Source organism: Atractosteus spatula, chromosome 7, assembly GCF_055471065.1.
Source record: "Atractosteus spatula isolate fAtrSpa1 chromosome 7, fAtrSpa1.hap1, whole genome shotgun sequence".
In the NCBI taxonomy this organism is placed as follows: domain Eukaryota; kingdom Metazoa; phylum Chordata; class Actinopteri; order Semionotiformes; family Lepisosteidae; genus Atractosteus; species Atractosteus spatula.
This window is the reverse complement of record NC_142712.1, coordinates 41,402,529-41,423,366: the sequence shown is the minus strand read 5'-3', so window position 1 is coordinate 41,423,366 and position 20,838 is coordinate 41,402,529. Positions and strand designations below refer to the sequence as shown.

The 20,838-nt window shown below is 47.0% G+C and overlaps 1 protein-coding gene across 1 annotated transcript in view; it reads left to right on the top strand.

The window, feature by feature from the left end:
• The first annotated feature begins 9,288 nt into the window (after positions 1–9,288).
• The window catches only part of pik3c2b (phosphatidylinositol-4-phosphate 3-kinase, catalytic subunit type 2 beta), a 38,467-nt gene continuing 26,917 nt past the window's right edge, over positions 9,289–20,838 (top strand). The window contains exons 1-9 of the mRNA XM_088922081.1: positions 9,289–10,163; positions 10,680–10,780; positions 11,217–11,377; positions 14,175–14,295; positions 18,106–18,217; positions 18,707–18,786; positions 19,119–19,182; positions 19,660–19,806; positions 20,684–20,717. Of these exons, the coding sequence (XP_088778207.1) occupies positions 9,396–10,163; positions 10,680–10,780; positions 11,217–11,377; positions 14,175–14,295; positions 18,106–18,217; positions 18,707–18,786; positions 19,119–19,182; positions 19,660–19,806; positions 20,684–20,717 (1,588 nt within the window). The 5' untranslated portion in view covers positions 9,289–9,395. The remainder of the gene's footprint in view (positions 10,164–10,679; positions 10,781–11,216; positions 11,378–14,174; positions 14,296–18,105; positions 18,218–18,706; positions 18,787–19,118; positions 19,183–19,659; positions 19,807–20,683; positions 20,718–20,838) is intronic.

Below are 20,838 nucleotides of genomic sequence, written 5' to 3'. Positions count from 1 at the left end.
ACTGACTTTCGAAGGGGGCCGGATTATTCACAATGTGAACACAATGATAAGAACCCTGAGGACACACACATATTTTACAAAACAGAAAGAAGGTACCGGGAAATCGACTTCACTGCTGAAAACTGAAAGTAAACTCAGTCAAATGATAATGTTGGCATTATGAGTGGCTGTGTGGCTAAGGATCTGAGCCTGTGGCTGGAAGGTTGCTGGTTCAAATCCCGCAGCTGGCAGAGGAATCCTGCTCTGTTGGGCTCCTGAGCAAGGCCCTTAACCCCAACTGCTCCAGGGGCGCCGTACAATGGCAGACCCTGCGCTCTGACCCCAGGCTCTCTCCGTGTCTGTGTATCTCATGGAGAGCAAGCTGGGGTATGCGAAAAGATAATTCCTAATGCAAGAAATTGTAAAGGTTAATAAAGTGATGTTGTTGTTGTTATTATTATTATGACAATTATTGGTACTATATGTGTTATCGCGTGATTATCACATAAAATACGCGATACTATAGTATATCGTAATAACAGAAAATTTACTCATAATTACGAGATAGCAGGTGACATTATTTCCAAGATGGCAGCAATGCGCTTCCGTATGAAAGTCACTGCTCTAGTTTTTAATATAAATTTTCATCACATTCATTTTGTATATCATTTTTCCCTTCACGCACTACTTTTAGATAAGACTTGTGTTTCAGCCGGTACAGTATGTCCTCCTGATAAGACAACTGGGAACTTTGGATACTTTAAAAATCCCCGCCCTCAAGTCTTTTACGTCAAGTCTGCTACTGCAGCAAATTTAGCTCACTGCTTCCGACAAGAGCTCTCAGATGAAGATCCCGTTTCGGGAACTTGGCATCTCTCAGGTGTAAATCCGTGCAGAGATGAGAGCAGTAGCACCGTGCACACCCACCGAATGCGAGATGTCACTCTTGACCAGCAGAGGTCGCTCTGGTTCAGCTATCTATTGTCACTCTCTCTCTCACGCACACTCTTATTGGAAAGAGCGATGTGTGCACTGAGCTGTACCGCTGCAACCCTCCCAGATCGTCAACAAAATAACCGGGTTACAAAGGAGAGAGAAAGGAAATACTGTTTCTCCCGCAGTGCTGCCTTTAAACCAAGATACGAGTTCGCGTCGTGCACGAAACACAGTATCGATACAGCTGCAAGCACGCAGGTCCTGTTTTGGGGTTGATTTAGTTACACTTCAGGATTAAAAAAACGCTCCGGACTCGAGAGAGAGGGGAGAGAAGTGTTGGAAAGAAAGAAACGGATATTGTCTTTGGGGAATCAAACGCCAGGTAAGAGAAAACCTTCTTTATTTTGATGTTGGAGCCTAAAAGATGCCTGAAAGGCGTAATGAAATGTACTGCGACGGCACAAGTGAATTGCCGCACGAAAGAGTTAAGAGAGAGAGACATGGCAGTCAATTAAAAATATACTCTTTCCCCGCTGAGCCGGCTCCGAAACCCGAGTTTAATTTAAAGAGATATAGGGGCACAGACCGAGCACCTGCAGTCGGAAAATTGAGTAGGATCGATCATGTAAATAAAAAGAGCCGCTTTCGCTGCTAATATAAAGTGTGTGTGCGCGTTACTGTTCAGGTCCCTATGCAAACCTGTGCATAAAAAAACCCGGTGATGTCGTCATGGTTCTGCACGAAAGGCGCTGTTCCTTGTCGCCTACCTGCCGTAGGCGAGCTGCCGTTGTGAAGGAGCTGCGCAAACCCCGCGCAGCTGCGCCTCGCCCCGGCGTCTCCACGCCACACACCCGCTGTTTTTCTGAGAGTCCAGCACGGTTAATTTGTTGCACACGTTTGTGTTGGTTGTTCACGGTTATTGTTGTTGTAATGTTGGCAACAAACAAAGGGGGGGGCAAACGGTCAGTGGTGTGAAAAGGATGAGAAATCAAGGATAGCAGAGCAGGTGCTTCAATGGAGTTGCCACGGTCCATGTCCCCGCTGTCACGGTGCTCCCTATGCGGGTAGCCTCGCAGTCTCTGGGCTCGGAGATGAACCGTGACGGTAACCCGGGAGCTACTGAAGGCTACTCTCCTCCGGCCATCTTCGCCACAGTTTTTGCTTTTTCTGACAACACTGCCATTTCCCTCTGAGGTATTTCCTTTCCAGATACTGTAATTAATACTTGTAGTGCCCTTGCTCGCACTTTTTGTGCTGGATGAGTGGAGTTTGTGAACAAAAAACGCTTAGCTTACTCTGGGGTTTTTTTTGTATCGCGCATCATACAGTACTCCCTCACCCCAAAGCGTGTTAACTGAAAATATCAAGATGTAGCTCGAAAATACTGGTGCCAGCTCTTCTGAGCCATCTACAAAGGAGAAACGAAGCTTCTTTGTTGCGATTCCAGCGGTAAATTGTGGCTGTTTAAACTGAATCATATGATCCTCTGTACGAGTACAGTAAAGTTGCTTATTCAAGGAAAATAGCCCAGGATGCAGCGTGCGGTAATGATTAACGCAAAGCAGATTTACCGTGTGGGATTCCTTAATAGTTCGCAAAAAGGAAGATTTAAAAGCAGGATTTGTGAGGATCTGACAAAACAATGAACCAGATGTATGTCTGGATTAAATGAAGTCGGGTTTAAGGATTTACAAATGTATAGGGCTCGACTGAATCCCTCGGTTTGTTTTGCCTGACCCGATGAAGGACAGTTTCACATCATGGGCTAGCTTTGTCTCCCTTGGAGAGAGTGCCTGGCTGTTGGCTGATTACTGTGGTTGCTAAGAGGCCTGTGCTATATTAAGACAACATTCAACGTTTGGAGCAGACCGGTTAAGATTCTCCCTGAATGAAGTGTGGTGGTACAGTACGTTTAGTATACAGCTGCATAAGTAGCAGTAACCCATCCAGTCAGCTACTGCATGGACATCTTTGCCCCTACTTAGCCTCAGCGCACAATGAGGAGAACAGGAGCTCACCTGTTGCGATGCAGGTGTTACAGTGCCAGAAGGTGGAATTATGAATCCTAATGGGTGATCGGTTCTGGAAGCAGTGATGAAGGTGGTTTTGCAGAAATGCTGAGCATGGGAAAGACCCAGAAGGCCCGCTGCTGGCCTTGGGCCTGAGTGTAACTACCGCCCTGCTCCTCCATCCAGACTGGTGTCTTTTCCCAGCACGTGCTGCAGATTGCACAGGGCGGTCACTTCTTCCCAGCACCTCTCCACCTCTGTCTGGGCCGGACAGCCCCATTTCCCCCCACAAACTCTAGCGCAGCACTTCTTCCCCAGGCGGCGCAGGATGCAGTGGGGATAGTTTGTGCTTCTGGATTCCTTGTGGAACGCTTTCGAAAGGTTGCGCCGATCGCAGGACCCTCCCGGATGACAGTTTAGCTCTCTTGCTCTCTCCCTCACCCCCTGCTGCTGCGGGGAAGGACTGAGATGAACTGGCCTGCGATCAAGGGCCTGGCATTCCAGACGGTTAAATAGCCAGGCCTCTAGACTTCTGGAAGATGGACTATCCCAGATGCAGATCCTGACTTTGGGCAAGGCAGTGTTGATGTCCTGCTTGCCTTGTGCAATCCGTGCCTCCGGTATAAGAAAGCCGCTCACCGCTGGACAGGGTCACGGCAGCCCTGGAGCCTCTCTCAGGAGTGCAGGTTACCAGGATGGACACCAGACCTCCCTAGAGTGCACATGCACAGGGGGACAGCAGTCTCCAACTAACCTGGTCAGCGTGTCTTGTTGGAAAGTGTGAGGCGGCTGAGGCTCCTGGAGAATCTGAAGGCGCTGCAGGAGGGGATCAACCCCCGAACCAAGGCGCTGCAACACCCACACCACTGTGTCCTTGCCTGCTTCCTTCTGCTTTGCTTTTAATTAGTACGAGAGGTGAAAGGTTTAATTTCTCAAACACACTATCCCCTCCACTTATCAGCCTGTGAGGCTGTAATCCCTTGCTTGTTATTGACTACAGCAATCAGCCTTGTAGTAGTAATAGTACCATTTAGCTTCCACTTTTTATAAGAGATTACAGTATATGCTTATCTTGCCTACAATAACTATAATTAGCCTAATCTTACATGTACCAGCTGTGGTATCGATTTAAGGCATTAAAACAGTGTTAATTTCTTGTGGTTGAGAATCAACCCTCATTACGATCTGTGAGTTTCAGTGTAAAGCAGTAAAAAAACAAGGTTGAAAAAATAAGCAGCTCTGGAAATGTCTTTGAATGGGTGTGACATCTCTGAGAGAATCTAAAAAACCTTTTTGGGCGTTCTGTCAGATTGCCAGAAACGTCACTGCTGCAGGTGGACCGTCTTCAAACAAGCAGTGTGGCTGAATAAGCAGGAAACTCATCTCGTCTCCCTGCTGCCCTTGTGTACAGTAGTGTGGTGATTTCCTATACATCTCAAGCTTTGTAACAGTCCCGGCCAGGTGTCCAGTCTCGGTGCCTGTGCCGTCAGTGCAGTGAACTCCGAGGTCTAGCTGGTCACGGACCCAAACTCAAAACGTGGCTTTTGATGTGCCTTACCCACCCCCGGCCACGAACGCACGCAGCAGCCGACACACTGGCTGACCGCGCTTGACTCTCAGTTGTTTGTTTAGTGTTATCATCCGTAAAAAGCGAAAAACACCCCTCCCCCCAGTTTCAGCTAACCAAGATTTGCTTTTCTGTGGTACGGTTTTCGTGACCTGCACTAGTAGTGTGGACCACAACCAGGTTTATTTTATCGATTTTCTGACGATGCTGAAGGACAGAAGGACTCGGCCTGCGGTGAAATGGCTTTCTTTTGAGGAATTATCCAAGAATAGGTCTTGCGAATAGTCTTTGAGACTCCTATCAGCCCCGCGGCCTGGCTGACTCTGATTTGCTGTCTGTGTGCAGGCCTTCTGTTTGTGCTTGTGTGGTGAGGGGGTCTTCTCTTGGCTCCAATAATGGAATCTTCTGTCGAGTTGCCCCCGAGCAGACAGCTCTCCCCTCACTGTGGCCTTCCCCCTCAGCTCCCCCCACTCCCTGCCTGAGCTGCCCTGCTGCTAATTTGTGTCTGCTGGACCTTTCTGTAGCGCTGAGGCCTGAACTGGTGTTGTGCACGCGCTCTCCATGGCTGTCCGCAGGCTGCTGCTCTGGGGCTGAACCGGTCCGAGCCAGGCGGGGACCACTGTTGAGACTGGTGTTTGGTGATGCAAGCAATGGGTTGAGAGTGCTGAAGGTTTGTGAAGGCATGTTTGTGGGAGTTGAGAATAATGAGGTTTTGAAACCTCATGACTAGGTTTTAGGTCTAGCTAAAACAAAAAAATGGTTTCTTCTATGTAAGATAAAAGATAAAAGGATTTTGAGCAACGACGTGAGCTTTGATAAAAAAAATTGAATGCGTCAATATTCATTCGTACAACCGAAAGTACACTTGAAGAAGTGAACAGCCAAGTTATATCCTAAGTTTAGAAATATGTGAAGTGCACATCAGCATTTGTTGGAGTGTTTTTTCCGTTTAATTTTTTCCTCTATTGCTTGGTCCTGTTGAAAATCCTGAATATAAAACCTCCAGGCAGTGCAGGAGGTTAAATATAGTTCTTTTTTTTTTTACTATTTGTGTTACACAACTAAAAACAGCCTGTGAACACACTTTGGAATGCTGGTAGAGATTTGTGCTCAGGAGACTGAACCCAGTTCTCCCTAATGCAGAGCAGCAGATCGCAGACCAGCTTGTTTTCAATTCGAGACATCTCCTGCTGAAAAGAAGTGGTGTGGAGATGGGCGCGGGCCTGCAGGCAATGGAATAGATTCCACAGGATTTGGGGAGAGGAAGTGTAGGGCAGCGAGTGTGACAGAATGTGCCAGTGTCATTCGCTGAACAATGGATCAGCTGGCTGCGAGTGTGTCTCTGCAGTCTCGGGCCACAGGGACCCTGCTCCGCGTGCCGGGGCTCTGGGAGCGTGTGAGAGAGAGTGGGGGGCGACAGCAGCCCCTTTGTTTCCTCCTCTAAGGAAGGAGGCCGTGTGACTGTGTCTGAGTCTTCCCCACCGCCTCACGTGACAGCCCCCCATCCTTTGTCCTGAAAACCTGGGAGCAGCCCTAATTGAATCCCCTTTGCGCTCTGGGGGATTCGTTTTGTGAGGCTGTATTTCAGCAGGCCGGCCTTGGGTCGCTGTGGAACAATGCCCCCCAGCCTCAAGCAGCCCCACCCCCCTCCACACACACTCTCCCCACAGTGTCTCTTAGACATGGGTGTGGAAAAACACAAGGCATATATACACCGTTGGAGTTCATAGAATCAAAACGGAAAAAAAAAAAATCATTTAAAGTGCAGGTTGTTCTTGAAATTAAAACACGCATGCATCAATTTTTCTAGTAAGTTGATACCCTCTCACAGCCTCCTCCCTGTTTGATCTGCAAGCATTAAGTGTTGGTTTCAAGATGCTTTATTTGCAGATGCCTGGGACCCACCAGTGCACTCTGGGCCTGGGCACATTAAACAGTTGTTTCGTAAATTAGCTGTGTCCATCCAAAGAAAATGGCAAGGCCTAAATTCCTTTCCCATGGAGGAAATCCAGTGAGCTACTTCATTCTCTGTGTCTTTTTAACAAAATCTCTCAGGGGTTTTTGTTGACCAGAGTAAGCCTTGAGAATTCGGAGAAGCTCACCCCCAGCAGTGCTGTGTGCGCAAAAGAACGCAGAGAATCCGAAATGTCACAAAGAGGCGCTTTTGTGGAAAAGTGGGGGACCTCCGTCTGCGAAGTCTCGTCTGCAGCAGCTGCTGCAGTCCTGGGAGCAGTTTCGTGCTGCTTGTGAGCAGGACCCTTACTGGACGAGATCCTGGAGAAGGCTGGTGTGGGCTTGGCTTGGGCAGTGAGCGAGCCTCCAGCAGAGAGAGGCTCAGGGCTGCGGTTGCCGTGGCAACGGGAGGTCAAGCTGGGCTCTGCTCTCCCAGCACACATGGCAATAGCAGGCCCCACAGGGGGAGAGGAAGTGAGAAGAGCAGCTTCCTGCCTGGGCTCAAAGGAGGGAGGAACATGTTTCTTGCTTATGTGTATATTGCACACCAGTCCTATTAATGTAATTAACAGAAATAGTAGGTAGTGTCATGGCGAAACATATGGAAATATAGGCTGTGAAACAATTCTGCGGCTATTTTTGCATTTGTGGTTTTTCTTCACCTGCCTTAGTGTGGAAACGCAATACTACATCGCTAGGACTTTGTCAAAAGGTGTCATTCATCTGGTGTTTTTTCTTCGTCTTATAAAATGAAATCAACAATTTTGAAATGCTGTACATCTTTCTAATTTAGACCTGCTTAAATTATGGTATTAAATTAACCTTTCTTATATTTTTATAAAATCTCTATTAAGTAGAAGTAGGGTAATTTTTAGGTAGGTACACCCATAGTTTAGGGTCTGCAAATTTCATTTTTTATATTGTTTGTAAACTCACAAACTCGTTTAGTTTTTTTTCCATTAGGTAGACTAATTGAATATTAGTGAAGTTTGAATTACCTGAAAGGCTGATCCCCTGGAAATGATTCATTGCAAATGTTTTGATCAATCCTGCCCGAGTCTGGCCTTCGCCGTTCTACTTTGTCGTTTGGGATCTGAAAGTATTATTGAAAACCTCCAGCTGATCCTCTTTGGCCAGAAGTCAAGACTTAACCATGAGTCTCTGACAATGTGTGTGTTTGAAGTGCCCTGTGGAATTGACCAGTGTCTTTGAGTTAACCCAAGACTTTACCCTTCTGCCTCCCTGGGAGTAGTCTTTTTCTGTGTGGTTCAGTTCTCTTCTAGATGAAGAAATCTCACTTCAGGTGCCGCTGATCTCTCTAATCGCCCCATGTGGGAATGTCCTTTGTTTCCTTGGTGCCTGCACACTGCCTGTGTGTGTCTGAGCTGAGCTCATTGCTCCAGATTCCTCTGCTCTGTCACACAAGGTATCAGATTGCAGTAATCTGTCAATTTAATCACACGTGCATCTGTTTTCTTCTTTTTTTCCTTTACCTTATATTGTCTTAAACAGGACTCCCTCCTAACCAGCTCACTTGAAACTTTAGAATGAAAGAATCTTTATGTACAAATAAGAGCCAGATGGTGAGCACAGAAATTGTAAATATATGCTTTAAAAAATGAATGGAAGGTACGGACCTGTTAAACAGGTTTTTATCGCAAAGGCTGTTGTATAATAGTTCCTGTAAATATGGTAGTGTTAGTACATGCTTGTACATAATAATGGTGTTGCATTTGTACAATTAGTGAAAAAGTACCAGCCTGAAAAGAAACTGCTCATGGCTTAGGAGGACATGAACTTAAATTTCTAGATTTCTACACTTACCAGAATGAGGTTTTTCTATCTTTACTGATTTAAATAAGTTTTTGAAAAAATTATTCATTCCATCCTAAGGCAAGTGTTGTGGATATCATACAATTCCGGGACCTCAAGGATAGCACTGGCCGGGAACTGGCCAGCGTAATTAGTGAATTCTGGACAGACTGAATACGGCACAAGCATTCAAAATGCTCAAAGGCACTGACAAATTCAACCCAGGAGACCTCTACAGAATCGTCAGTGAAACATGAACCATAGGGCACATATAGAAACTATGTCAAAGTGCCTTGAGACTTGAGAACAAGAGGCACAAAGGGTTGTGGGAGTGTGGAACAAGATACCCAGCAATGTTGATGTGACCCAAAATGTAAGATGTGTTTTGCTAGCATATCGTAGCTTTAAAAAGCATGTGCTACCACCTAGCTCTTTCCTCCAGGGTACTGCTCTGGTGTGGTGTGCCTTCTGTGTGGAGTGTGCATGTTCTTCCCTATTCGTCAGGTGCTTGGTTTGCTCCCATCTTCCAGACACATGTGGGTCAGGTTAACTAATGTCTCTAAATTGTCTGTGAATTTTGTTCTTGTCTGGAGTGTCGTCCCACCTTGTGCTATATGCTTCCAAGATAGGCTTTGTGTTGCCAAAGCTATTACCAGGGATGAGTGGTGTGCTGATAATGGCGGGTGACTATTTCACAGCCTGTCCAGATCCTCCTACACTGAATTTTCAGTCACGTGATGATTTTGTGTGTGGCTGGGGCAATGCAGACTGTGTAATTCTGAGGCTCGTGCGTCCTCTTGGCTTTGGTTAGAGGATGCATTTTTCATTGTTTCATTCTCCGGGTCTGTGCTGCCATGCAGGTGGTGAGAATTTATATTGTGCATGTATTTCCAGAGCCATCATGCTGTAAAGAATATTTACAGGATGCAGAACAACAGCGGGTAGATAGTCAAGAGCATACTGGTCAGTGGTTTTGTTTTATTTTTTGGTTTCTTGCTGGCAATTAACAAGTCTTCTCCTTGTTTTACACAGGTGCTCAGACCCCATGCTCCGCCTGAGGACCCCATAGTGCCCCCTGCTGGTTTTGCCCTTCCAGTGCGCTCTGTGCCTTCTGCCGCAGTGGCGCCCTCGGCAGGAACATGTCAGCAGCACAGACGCAGAACGACAGCGAGCAGCGCTGGGGCTGCCTGGAGTCGCTGGGGCTCAGTCCCCGAGAGCTGGTCCTGGCCGAGGCCCTGCAGATGGAGTATGACGCCCTCTCCAGGCTGAAGCAGGACAAGACGCCCTCTGGGAGGGGTGTGGGTCAAGGAGGAAAGGTCATGTGCAGTGATAGGCAGAGCCTTAACAACAGCCAAGCCGGAGACAGGGCAAACCTCATTGAGAGACTCTCGGGCTCAGATCCCAGCCTTAACCTGGAGCCCAGCGTCTCCAACCCCTCCCGCGCCAACCTGGAGCCCCGCTGCTACAGCAAGGAGCCCCTCTATATCTTGGACAGACCTGTAAAGGGGGACTTTGGGGGGTCATCCCTCCTGCTCCCCAAAAACTTCACCCCGCCTGATGACCCCCCACCAGCCGTGCCCCCCCGGAACCCGCGCCCAACGGACGCGTTCCAGGACCGGCGAAGCTCAACCCTGCGTGACGTTAACCTTTTCACCCCCGAAGTAGACACCCCGAAGCTGCCCAGTGAGGAGAGGGACGCGCTGTGGAACTATGAAGACCTGAACAAGGCACTGACGAGGCTCAACGAGGATTGGGCGGCGCCCCGGGGTCGTAGGGGTGGCGGGGAGATATCGGGGAAGCCCGTCACTCGCAGTAAAACCCTGCCCCCCCAGGTACCCCCCCGGACCTACCTGCCAGCTCCCAGAAGCCACAAGAACCAGCGCAGGGTTTCGGCAGACCCAGTAAGAGTACGTGACGCCTACCCTCGCCTTCCCTTGGGCCAGACTCATGCATGAAACACTCCGGGTTCTCTGTGAGCGTGTCTGGCGTTTGAGCTGGCCTTGCGTGAGCTGCAACAGTGGTGTTTTTATCGTTTCTTGTTTCTTAACTTGTTGATCTTGTCTGGTCAGAGTAGTCGTTTTCTGTCTTAATTTGCTGAAAGAAACAGTTGGGCTGGATATTTTAGCTGTTGCCTCAGTCACCTTTATCTCCCCTTGTGACGTTTTCTCCCTGAGATGCTTGAGGATGTGGTGGTCGATTTTCACTGTGGTGGTGACAGGTTCTCTAGTTTAAACTGATCCCCTTACTTCACAGCTCAGTGAAAATACGTTTAGGTTTAGTCAATGTGACGTAAATGAACAGCCTGCAGGGGGGATCAGAATCTGGCTGTGGGGAGGATGTGGTCTTGCTAAGGCAGTACCTGACGCTGCGGTGGGAAGCAGAGTTCCTGCGAATCAGTCTGCCTCTCTCTCTTCCTCCCGCAGGTCTCCCTGGCCTCGCGGTCCAACGGGTTCAGCTACGAGCTCTTCCAGGTGTCGGAGGAGAGGGATGAGGAAGTGGCGGCTTTCTGCCACATGCTTGACGTGTGAGTCTGTCTGCCCGCCGGCCATCCTTCTGCCCGTCCACCGGTCTCTGACGAGGAAACTGCAGTTTTTTGCAGGAGGGGGTTTTATGATGGGGTGCCCTACACTGCACCTCCGAGGCCAGAAACCAGAAGGGCTGTTGTAGCTTTTTAAGTTATCAACATATTAAGAGTCTAATGGTTTATGGCCATGGAGATGGGTCCATGAAAATTGGTCTGTCTAAACTTCAACTGGATTAAGGGACTCAGAATGCAGATAATGGCTAGTCACATTAAGTCGATAATAAACAAATTCTTCCGAGCTGTGCGAGTGCTTTACGATCCTCGGCTCTTATCTTGCACCAGAGTTAATCCTGACGCCCAGCAGGGACTTTGCTCATTTCGAGTTGCGCCCGTCTCCGCTGCTCGGCTCACCCGTGTGCGGCGCGTGTGATTGCAGGCTGCGGTCCGCCTACCCCTGCAGTGACCGCTCCAGGAACCCGGGCTTTGTGTGGAGTCCCTCTGTCCAGCAGGAGGAGCTGCAGTCCGGCCTCGGCGTCAGCATGAAAGTGACCGTGGCGAGCGACCTCTTCAGAGAGCCCCTCACCTTCACCTGCGACGGTCAGTTCATGCGGGTCAGGTTTCTCTGCTTCTCAGAAACGTTAGTGGCAGGGGAGGTAGTCTCTGGTATTATTTGCTCAGTGAATCAGGATTTGAGCTCTTTTAATTGCACGAATGGCTCGCAGCATGAGAGGTTTAAACCAGAATGAAGTGTGAAACTGCATAATCACGGTCAATGTTCTCTTGAGGTTTATTTCCACGTTGGAGGCGCTCTCTGCGGTTTCCTCTCGGCTCCGAGGCGCCTCATCTTGAGAAGCAGGCGAGTGTCTGAGCTCTGCAGCTGCAGCGAGCTCTAGATCAGCGGCTGCCTCTCCGAGCCCTGCTGTGTTTTTTGGGGAAATTCCGCGAGCGCTTCGCCGGATTGCTGCATCAGAGACATGAACAATGTGCAGCACAAAAGCGTTTCTCAGAAAAATGTCTGTTTTCTGAGTGAAAAGCCATGAAATGGGTGCGAGTCTGAGGGTGGGGTAACTTTCTGCTTTCCTGTGTTGGCCTGTATGAACGCTTGCACTGACATAGCAACATTTTTTAAATCGTCTTTCTCCAACTCTTGACTGGGAACTAAATGCCTGTCAAGCAGTTGAACGTTCCTTCCTCCATTCCTGATATAGACAACTCGCACGTTTACCTCAATTAATAATCACCGGAAGAGCACATGAAAAGATTGGTTGGAAGAGGTTGTCTGTCAATCTCTGAGGAAAAACTCCCAACGCTGCAGTACTGCACTGGAATGAGATGCAGGTTTTTAGAAGTCGCTAATCTGTCATGCTCTTGAACCAAACAGTCTATAAAATACTGTTTCTCTGGAGTCAGGTTGCACCTGAAATATTGGCAGTATTCTGGATGTTTTTCAGGAGAAGATGTGAGGGTTCAGGGAACTTTAGGAACATTTCTGAGAAAAGGGAATTCAAGGCAAAAAAGAACTTCTTTAGAGAACTTTTTTCAAACACATCATCAAAACCACAGCCAACAATAACCCATTCCTGACCTGTTCTTTCTAACTTGGGTCTTGTAATCCATTGTGTTTTCTTGGTAAAACTGGAGATTCAACAGTGAGTGTACCTCAGCTGTAATGGTTCTGATTTCAGTTCTCTGTTTGGGGAAGTCCTGTACATTTGTTTTCAGCACTTAAAAAGGTCAAATGGGATTTGAAATGTATATCAATCTTATATCAATTTCTGAGTTTAAGAACTGCCCTAATTTGCGTGTGCTGCCTGGAATTCAACTAATTGCAGAAGAATACATTTATTATGGATGTGTTAGTATTACCACACCCACCACGAGTGTGTCTGATACTGACACTCTCACCAGCAGGTCTAACACAGTGTCACTCTGTTCACCATCAATTCATCAAATAGTAAGAGCGATTTAGTCAGAACTAACAGCAAGCAAGTTGAGGAGAAGGCTGGGTAATGTTTTAGTGCTGAAACTGCTCCCTCACAGTAGACTGCTTCTGATACTCGGGACTGACTGAAGAAACAAGTTTAAAGTCTAAACAGCAAGCAGAGCAGTGAAGTCATCAATTAGCGGTGGAGACGTAGAGCTCAGCTGGAATAAACATGACCAGAAGCAGAGATCCTCCCTGACCAGGGCTGGGAACCATGGCTCTAATGTGTTAGGAATTAATTTTCTGTCCACTCTCCTCTGAAAGCTACACAAGTTGGCTTGCAAAGAAGCAAAGGTTTGATTACAAGGCCAAGCCCAAACTGAATCACAAGCCTCTCTCTCCCCCTAGATTTCCTTTGCTTTTATTGAGGATATTACACAATCCCTCCTATTATGTTAAATATGAAAGAAAGAACAATAATTGAAATTGAAATTCACTTCATTATCAACTGTTTTCCAGATTTCTTTGCAAAAGCTCAGTTGTGTTATTTCCTCATCTCTCCTCAGAGTTCTCCCTCTGCGCCACGCAGAGCAATGACAACATAATTTATAAAGTGTGCTGCCACAATGGAAAACGTCTTGGTACAGTCAAGACTTTGGAGTGCTTAGCCCAGGGAAGTGCGTCATTAGGACTATTCACTCTGTGGCTTAAATAAAAACGCACCCCTCCCTTATTTCTCCCCTAGCTACTGATCGAGGAGATAATATTGTTTTGATGCCTGAACACCTGTTTGAGCAAGAGGCTTTCCTTCTGATTTTTGCCACATTGCCAGGGATCTCTGTACAGCAGAACAGAGCCCATCTCTCTCTGTTGGGTTTCTAGTGGCACAATGATCTGCGAATTCCACCAAGCCGCTTCCTAAGGGATCCTATAAAGCTGGCTTCTACCTCTGTGTTTTGAAATGTCACCTGTGATGTGCTCTGAGTGCTTCTAAGCTAGTCTGCACATGTGTGTCAAAGCTCTTGTATTCCATCCAGCTATTATAAGAAAGCTCCTTGTTCCTGATAAGGGTCAGGGCACCCCAGAACCTATCCTAGATGCGTGAGGATCTAGGTAGGACAAAACCTTGGATGGGACCCACTCCCTGTACAGCCCACAAAGCAACTTTTTAATCGTGTCCTTCAGGAGCCTGTGGGAAGTGTTCTCTGTTCCTTGGCTTTCTGCCAGGGTAGACCATGCTCACTGGGACTGCTCAGAGATGCCAATTAACCCGACTAGATGTGCATGGGAGAACATGCAAACTCCACACAGAAGATGTCCCGGTCGAGACTCAAACCTAGAACCCAAGAACTTTCAGGCAGCAGGGCTTGCTGCCGTGCCACCGTGCTGCCTGTGTCCTTGAATTGAGCAGTTAATCCCATCAGCACCGCCCCTCCTGTCCCACGTCCTCAAGACTCTCTCTGTCTGCAGGCTCCTCCACGGTCGACCTGCTGATATACCAGACGCTGTGCTATGCGCACGATGACCTGGACCTGATAGACGTAGAGGAGTACGTGCTGAAGGTGTGCGGCCTGGAGGAGTACTTGCAGAAGTAAGTGCATCGCCCCTCCTCGTTTCTCCTGGCCGGGGGACATCCCAGATCCAGCGCTGGTAGCTGGCGTGAAACATGAAACATGAACATGTGTATTTCAGGCAGAACAAAATCCTTCAGGTGTTCCTAAGCGTTTTTAATTTTTGTTTTGGGTTCTGTGTCCATGCCAGTGCCTGACTGTCATCACAGCCTGGTAGTAGCTGGTTGCTCACTGTACAGCCCAGAAAGCAGCTTTTAATCATTACTGTCAGGGGTTACTGTTGGTAGTGCCTCTCTGTTCTGGACTTGACGCTAAAGCTGGAAACATGTCCATACTGTGAGGACATGAACGAGTGCTCAATCCTTTGCTGACTCTGATTGAAAGAGAAGCCAGCTCCATATGTTTTGTTTAAAAGCATTCCTTTTTTTCTGACTGTGTCTCAGACCACAGAGCGTGCTACTTGAATGCTGTACCATATCTGTGTATATCTATAAGCAAATGTGTGTCTTGATATGGTATTCACATAATTAGATTCGCAGACGGGCACTCTTAGCAATAGTTTGGCACTCAGCACAATGATCATGATTGGTCTATTTTCCTGCAGTTTCTTTCTTAACCATGCTCAAGACGTTTTTTCCTTTGCCGCGCAGTTCATAACCGCACAGTCAGCTGTTAGTTCTGGCACGGCGTGCAGCAACTGTTGGCATGCAGCAACACTGCACCGTGCCAGAGCAACCCCCCCCCCCCCCACCAGCCTCAGTGGCTGGACACAGGCCTCTGTGCTTCAAGACACCAGCCCTGATTGAAGTGCTCCAAGCCCCTCTATTGTGGTTTTGTGGTTCCAGTGATACAGGAAATCTGGCTGTGAGCTGGTAGCCGCTTACAGACGGTCCTCAGTCAGAAGACGGCTCATGGGTTAGAGAGGCGGTTTATTGGACAAACCAGACGACCACCAGCCCTGGGGCAGGCTAGTCCCACCCCTTTGCTCTCTGTGTATCTGTCTGGGGTTTCTGATTTAGAGCAGCGTATCTTTTTAAGAGATGTGTTTAGCAGAATGCTGATTTTTGCTCCTTGCAAGAGAGAGTGGCAAGTGGTTAATGCTGTGCAGCTTGGGTGTTAGTTACTTCAGTGACTTTAGGAAAACAAACTTATTAACAGGAAATTCGTTACAAATGCTGATGAATATATGCATAAACATTTATTGTTATAATTGATCCTACTTTGAGTTTAAACCTATTATACTGCTTTGTAAAAAAGTATTTAAGTGAATGTCAAAAGTGCCATCAGGTGGGAAAGATGATCATTCATGTTGGACTTTATGACCTGTGAGTTAAATTCTTAAATGGCTTATCTATAAGGAGACATGGTTTAAATTTTTGCACAATGAGTAATCAAGGAATAGCTCATACAAGAGAAGGATTACCTTTTGACCTTGTTTCATTTGTAAACTTACTCATGTATCGAAGACCTTGGAAGTCCATTTAAAGCCAGGAACAGAAGGCACTTCTTTACACAAAGGATTGTGGGAGTATGGAACAAGTTACCCAGCACTAAAAATGTTGTTGAAGCCGATACCCTGTTTTCCCCCAGATCAGTTAACTACCAAACAAGCTAAAAGGGTCGAATAGCCTGCTCATTACTAACTGTTCTTGTGTACTGTACCTCAGTTATCCAGTGCTCACCTGTGTGACTGCGTAAAAATTTCACAAGTGCAATTTTAAGTCTTCTTTTGCCCTGCTAGTGATTGTAATTTGACAGGAAAGGAGGTGCAAACAGGGAGGAAAACTGTGTGTGTCTGTGGGTGTTGAGTGTAAAGAGAGTTGGGGTGTGTTCTGCCACTGCTGCCCTGTGCAGCTGGGCAACAGGAAATGTGGGTCCAGCAGATAAGTGAAAAGGTTGCCACAGGCTGTCAAAAGAGGGAGGGTCTTCCTGTGTTTAACGAGACTATTGTTCGCCCCCAGGTCAGTGCCAGCGAATGAACTGAAGCCATTCCGTTTTTAATAACCTCTTTTTCCACATGTGCAATGGTTTGATTTCCTTTGTTTAAATGCTAACCTATCTAATTCTAGGTTTTCTCAGTAAATGTGCCTCCCCTGTATAATCTCACCCTGCAAATAAAGTAGTAAAAATCCAGCCATTCCCAAGATAACCCATTTCATTGTACAGTTTACAAACATCTGTGGCCAAGGTGAGCTCTGACTTGTGATTAATGTCGGGACGGCACAGTGATCACTCACAGGCAAATTCAAGTGTATTTCTTCACTCAGAGACTGCATGCAAACATGTGCAAATATTTTACTAGCTAGAAGAAAGAAAGCTCATTTGTTGCTACCTGGTCCACTTGGTCCACTTTATCTAATCGCTTTTATATGCCTGTGATATTTATTCTTAAACTACTCCTTAGGGCAACACACACGTCTGTGGAAAAGATTTAGACATTTTTGCTCTTTCAGTTGGTGATTTTCCTTATTTATATGCAGAAATATATATGAGTGGAGAATTTCTGAACCATTTTGTTTTCAGATCTCAGTTAATACTTAAAAATCCACACTTTGTTGCACAAAAAGTAGTCTTGTAGCATCTTGGATGTGCATATAGATCAGATGATATCGCCAAGGAACTCCTGGTTGTGGGTCGATACATTTAACTGGTAAATGTCATGGACTCGGTTTCTTCTCACACAGACTAAGCTGTATTATTCCATCCATACACATTCTAACTGCTTCTTCCAATTCGGAGTCGCAGGGGAGCCGGAGCCTGTCCTGGCAAACAGTGGGTGCAAGGCAGGGTACACCCAGGACAGGACACCAGTCCACCATAGGATAATCTCATAGACATCAACACGCACACACTCACATCAGGGCCCATTTTCCCAGAAGCCAGTAAACTTACCAGTATGTCTTTGGTCTGTGGGAGGAAGCTGGAGTACCTAGGGGTACATGGGGAAAACATCCAAACTCCACACAGATAGCGCCCCAGGTCCAGAATTGAACCCAGGACCCTAGCACTGAGAGGCAGCAATGCTAACCACTGTGCTAACACGCCGCCCCAGCTGCATTATTGACATAAGTTAGTATAGTAAGTTATCACAGCAGTAGAAAATGCTGTTTTTTGAATATATATTAAGTGAAATGGTTGTGTGCTGCTGGTTCATCACACTTGGGTCTTGGGCATTGCATGTAATCCTCCCCATGTCTCCATGGGTTTTCAATTGGTGTTTCCATAGTCCAAAACATGTTGTCTTGGTTAACTGTCCCCAGTTGGAGTGGTGTATGGGATGCATTGGATGAAGATATTATTGGAATTGAAAGTGAACATACTGTATTTAGCAGAATGTACAGTAAATATCTTTATATGACAGAATTTGGTGAATTCCTAGCAGTCTAAGCTCTCTGATAGACTCAGGATGTATGAAGGACTTGATTCTCCTTATGATTTACACTCTTCTGATCTTGACCTTTGACCTCTGTTCCTGAGGTCCACAGTTTATCATCATCTGTGTTGGCCAAGGAGTACATTTCGTCTGTGGGCTATGGGAGCCTTCAGTGTTGTGTCTAAAGATGGTATATTATTTAAAGCTACATTTCATTAAAGTTGAGACTAAGTATATGTTGCATACCTGTGTTTAATACCAAATGCATCACCTTTTGATTCTATCCACAGAGCTTAATAAATACAATGTATTATTATTATTCTAAGGCATTCAGATGGCCATGTCAGGTATGCTTAATTGCTCAAGCAACACAGGTGTAACTGGGAAGCCACATGAGAGGATTGGGGTCCCTTTGTCTTCATTTTTTTATTTCAATTGGCCTTGTGTTGTCTTTCAGCAATCAGCCCCTGGCTAGCCTGGAGTACATTCAGCAGTGTCACAAGTTTGACTGGGAGATCCGTCTCTACCTGACCAGGAGGGGTTCATTGAGCCGAGAGCTGGCCAGGACGGTACGGGATGGGACCTGTGAGGGCTGGGAGGTAGAGGGAAAGGGGTAGGAAACCGTGCAGGGAATACTGTTGCTTTTATAAAGGACAGTCCTGTATGGAGAGAGAGGAAAGCAGTTTGGTTCTAAAGGCCAGGGCTGTGTGATGGTCTAAAGGTCCACATACCTGTGGGATCTGCGGTGGTGTGAGTGTCGTACATAGATCAGCCCTTTGGCAAGAGTGGACTTGCTGTAACAAGGAGGGTGTTTGAACAGTTGGTTTGACTTAAAGGCTGGGCTGGAAGTGTGGTTTTGTGGCTTCAGATCTTTAGCTTGAAGGAGGGAAAGTGGTCAAATTATTAGAGCTGAAGGTCAAAGAAATGGACAAGCAGCTTAGAGTCAAGACCTCATACATACATATAACATGAGAAAAATGTAGCCCACTGTGTGTAAATTAAGACGTATGGACCGTATTTTAGAAGGTAAGAAAAAGTGATTTTTCTGTTATCCGTAGGAGGAAGATGATGAAAGTCCCTCCACGATGAATCAGAACATCCTGCTGCAGGAGCGACCATTCAGACAGACTGTGACCAGGTGAGAGGGGCAAAGACCAGATCCCGCCACATGCTTGTTCACATCGATGGCAGGATGGGCTATTGTTGGTCCCTATGTTCTGCTGGAGGCAGTTCTCACGGGAGCCCACTTTTGTCTTTCGTTATTGTCAGAGAGTCCTGTCATCAGAAAGGTGTGTATCGATTGCAGGAATGTAGTTTCACTGAATCCGAAGGTGAGCATTTTTTGCACACAGTAAAAAGAAGGGTTTGAAAGCTCACAGGCTTGTCTGTGTTTAGAGTTGCAGTTGCTTGATTGCTGTGGACAAGATCCACAGGGTAGCCAGCTGACCCACTTTCATGTGTGTTTGGCAGGGAGGCTCTGACGCTGCTCCTGGACACTTTCCACAACGAGGCAGAGTGCTTCATCCTGGCAGAGGTACCTTCGCTGTCTCGTCCTTTGTCTGGTTGACAGCTCAAAATGGGTTTGTGTATCTCTTAGGCTCCTTGTGCTGTTCTCAAATACAGACCCATTCACATCGATGCAGAAAGGAAAAACTGCAGTGTTTCTAGACATTCCTAGTGTGTTCTGGGTCTGAGTGCAGTTGCTGACTGCTACATAGGAATGTGTGGAAAAATAAAAAACAGATGTTCAGTTTTCTGTGCATCATGATTCCTGACAAAGCTATTAGGTTTTCATTCCTAGATGTCTTGTTTTTTTCCTTGCAGCGAGTAGCATTGTAGGTTGTAGGTTGTTCAATGCATAAACCAGGGTCCAATACTCCTGGTCCTGTAGCAGTGTTTTGTTTGTTCTTTCCCAATTCAGTTGTCCCAGATCTGTGACCCAGCTGGTTAGTTACGGTTTTATTGTAGGCACCATTCCTTCATTCAGCCTGAACTCTGGCTCCCTGTGCAGGTGGACCTGCCTCTGCGTGTGGAGCGCCTGGTCCAGTCTGTCAAGGCTCTGTGCAGCTCGCTGGCAGCAGTGGAGACCCCTGAAATCACCAGCGCACTGAACCTGCTCCCCGCCTGCCCCTGCCGCCTGCAGCCCCGAGTCCAGAAGGTAGGGGGTTCTCCGGCGACACCTGTGCGCTCCCCCCTGTGTGGGAGACCCGTGTCCAGTTCCCGTGCTTGACAGCGCTTGCTGGTGCTGACTGGAGGAGCAGCCTGCCTGTCTCTTGCTGATGTCACTGCAAGCCTGCAGGAGCTGCTGTTGCTCCCTGAACAAAGAGGACCCTGTCCCACTAATCCCAGGCCTGTCCTGGCTGGGAGCACAAAGTTGGGGATGCCCTGTGGTGCTCAGCTTGTGACATCACCCAGGACCCTGGGAAGTGCTGATTTACAGTCTTCTGGTCTCCTGTCTGACATGGGTAACATGGTTCACATCAGCCTAACTGTTCTCAGGATAATCAGTCCTCTTCCTTGACTTCTACAAGGTCCGTTGCAATACTTAAGAGTCCTAGTTTTGCTCAGACAGTTTTTTGATTTGTGCATCCCTTTAACGAAGGGAATCTTCATGATCTAAACCCATCAGAAAATCCCTGTTTACCATGCTGTCAATGTTTTCCCATACCATACAGCTTTTGCCATAACTTTAACTAAAAAACAGAACAGCATACAATGTGACTTCTGTTCTTTCTCTGGGGTGCAGATTGATTAGTTCGGTCATCTTGGCCTGTTCTGTTCTCACTATGAGACATGCCTACCAAAAACAACATTGATGCTGTTTCTTGGCCTTGTAATGAAACCATACATGCATTTTTAGAGAAAGCCAGTGACTGCAATACCAACCTCTTGTTGCTGTTTCTTTTAAAATAGAAGTGCAGCTTACCACAGCCTTTTCTCTTTTAAGTACATGTATCTGCTTTTGTGATTTTGGGAAGGTTTGATATTGGCTGTTCCCCGTCAGTCAGTGCCGTCTGTCTCTCTCTCTCGAACAGGATATGACAGTGCTGGTGAAGAGAGAGTACCGAGGTAGAGTACCCCTCCATCTTCTTTCCTTCCTGCTCCCTTTACCGATAACCAATGAGGAAAACTAATGTCCGGGAAGAAGTTCTCAAGAAGCTCGAGGCTCCTGCCAAGAGGTTCCTGATGT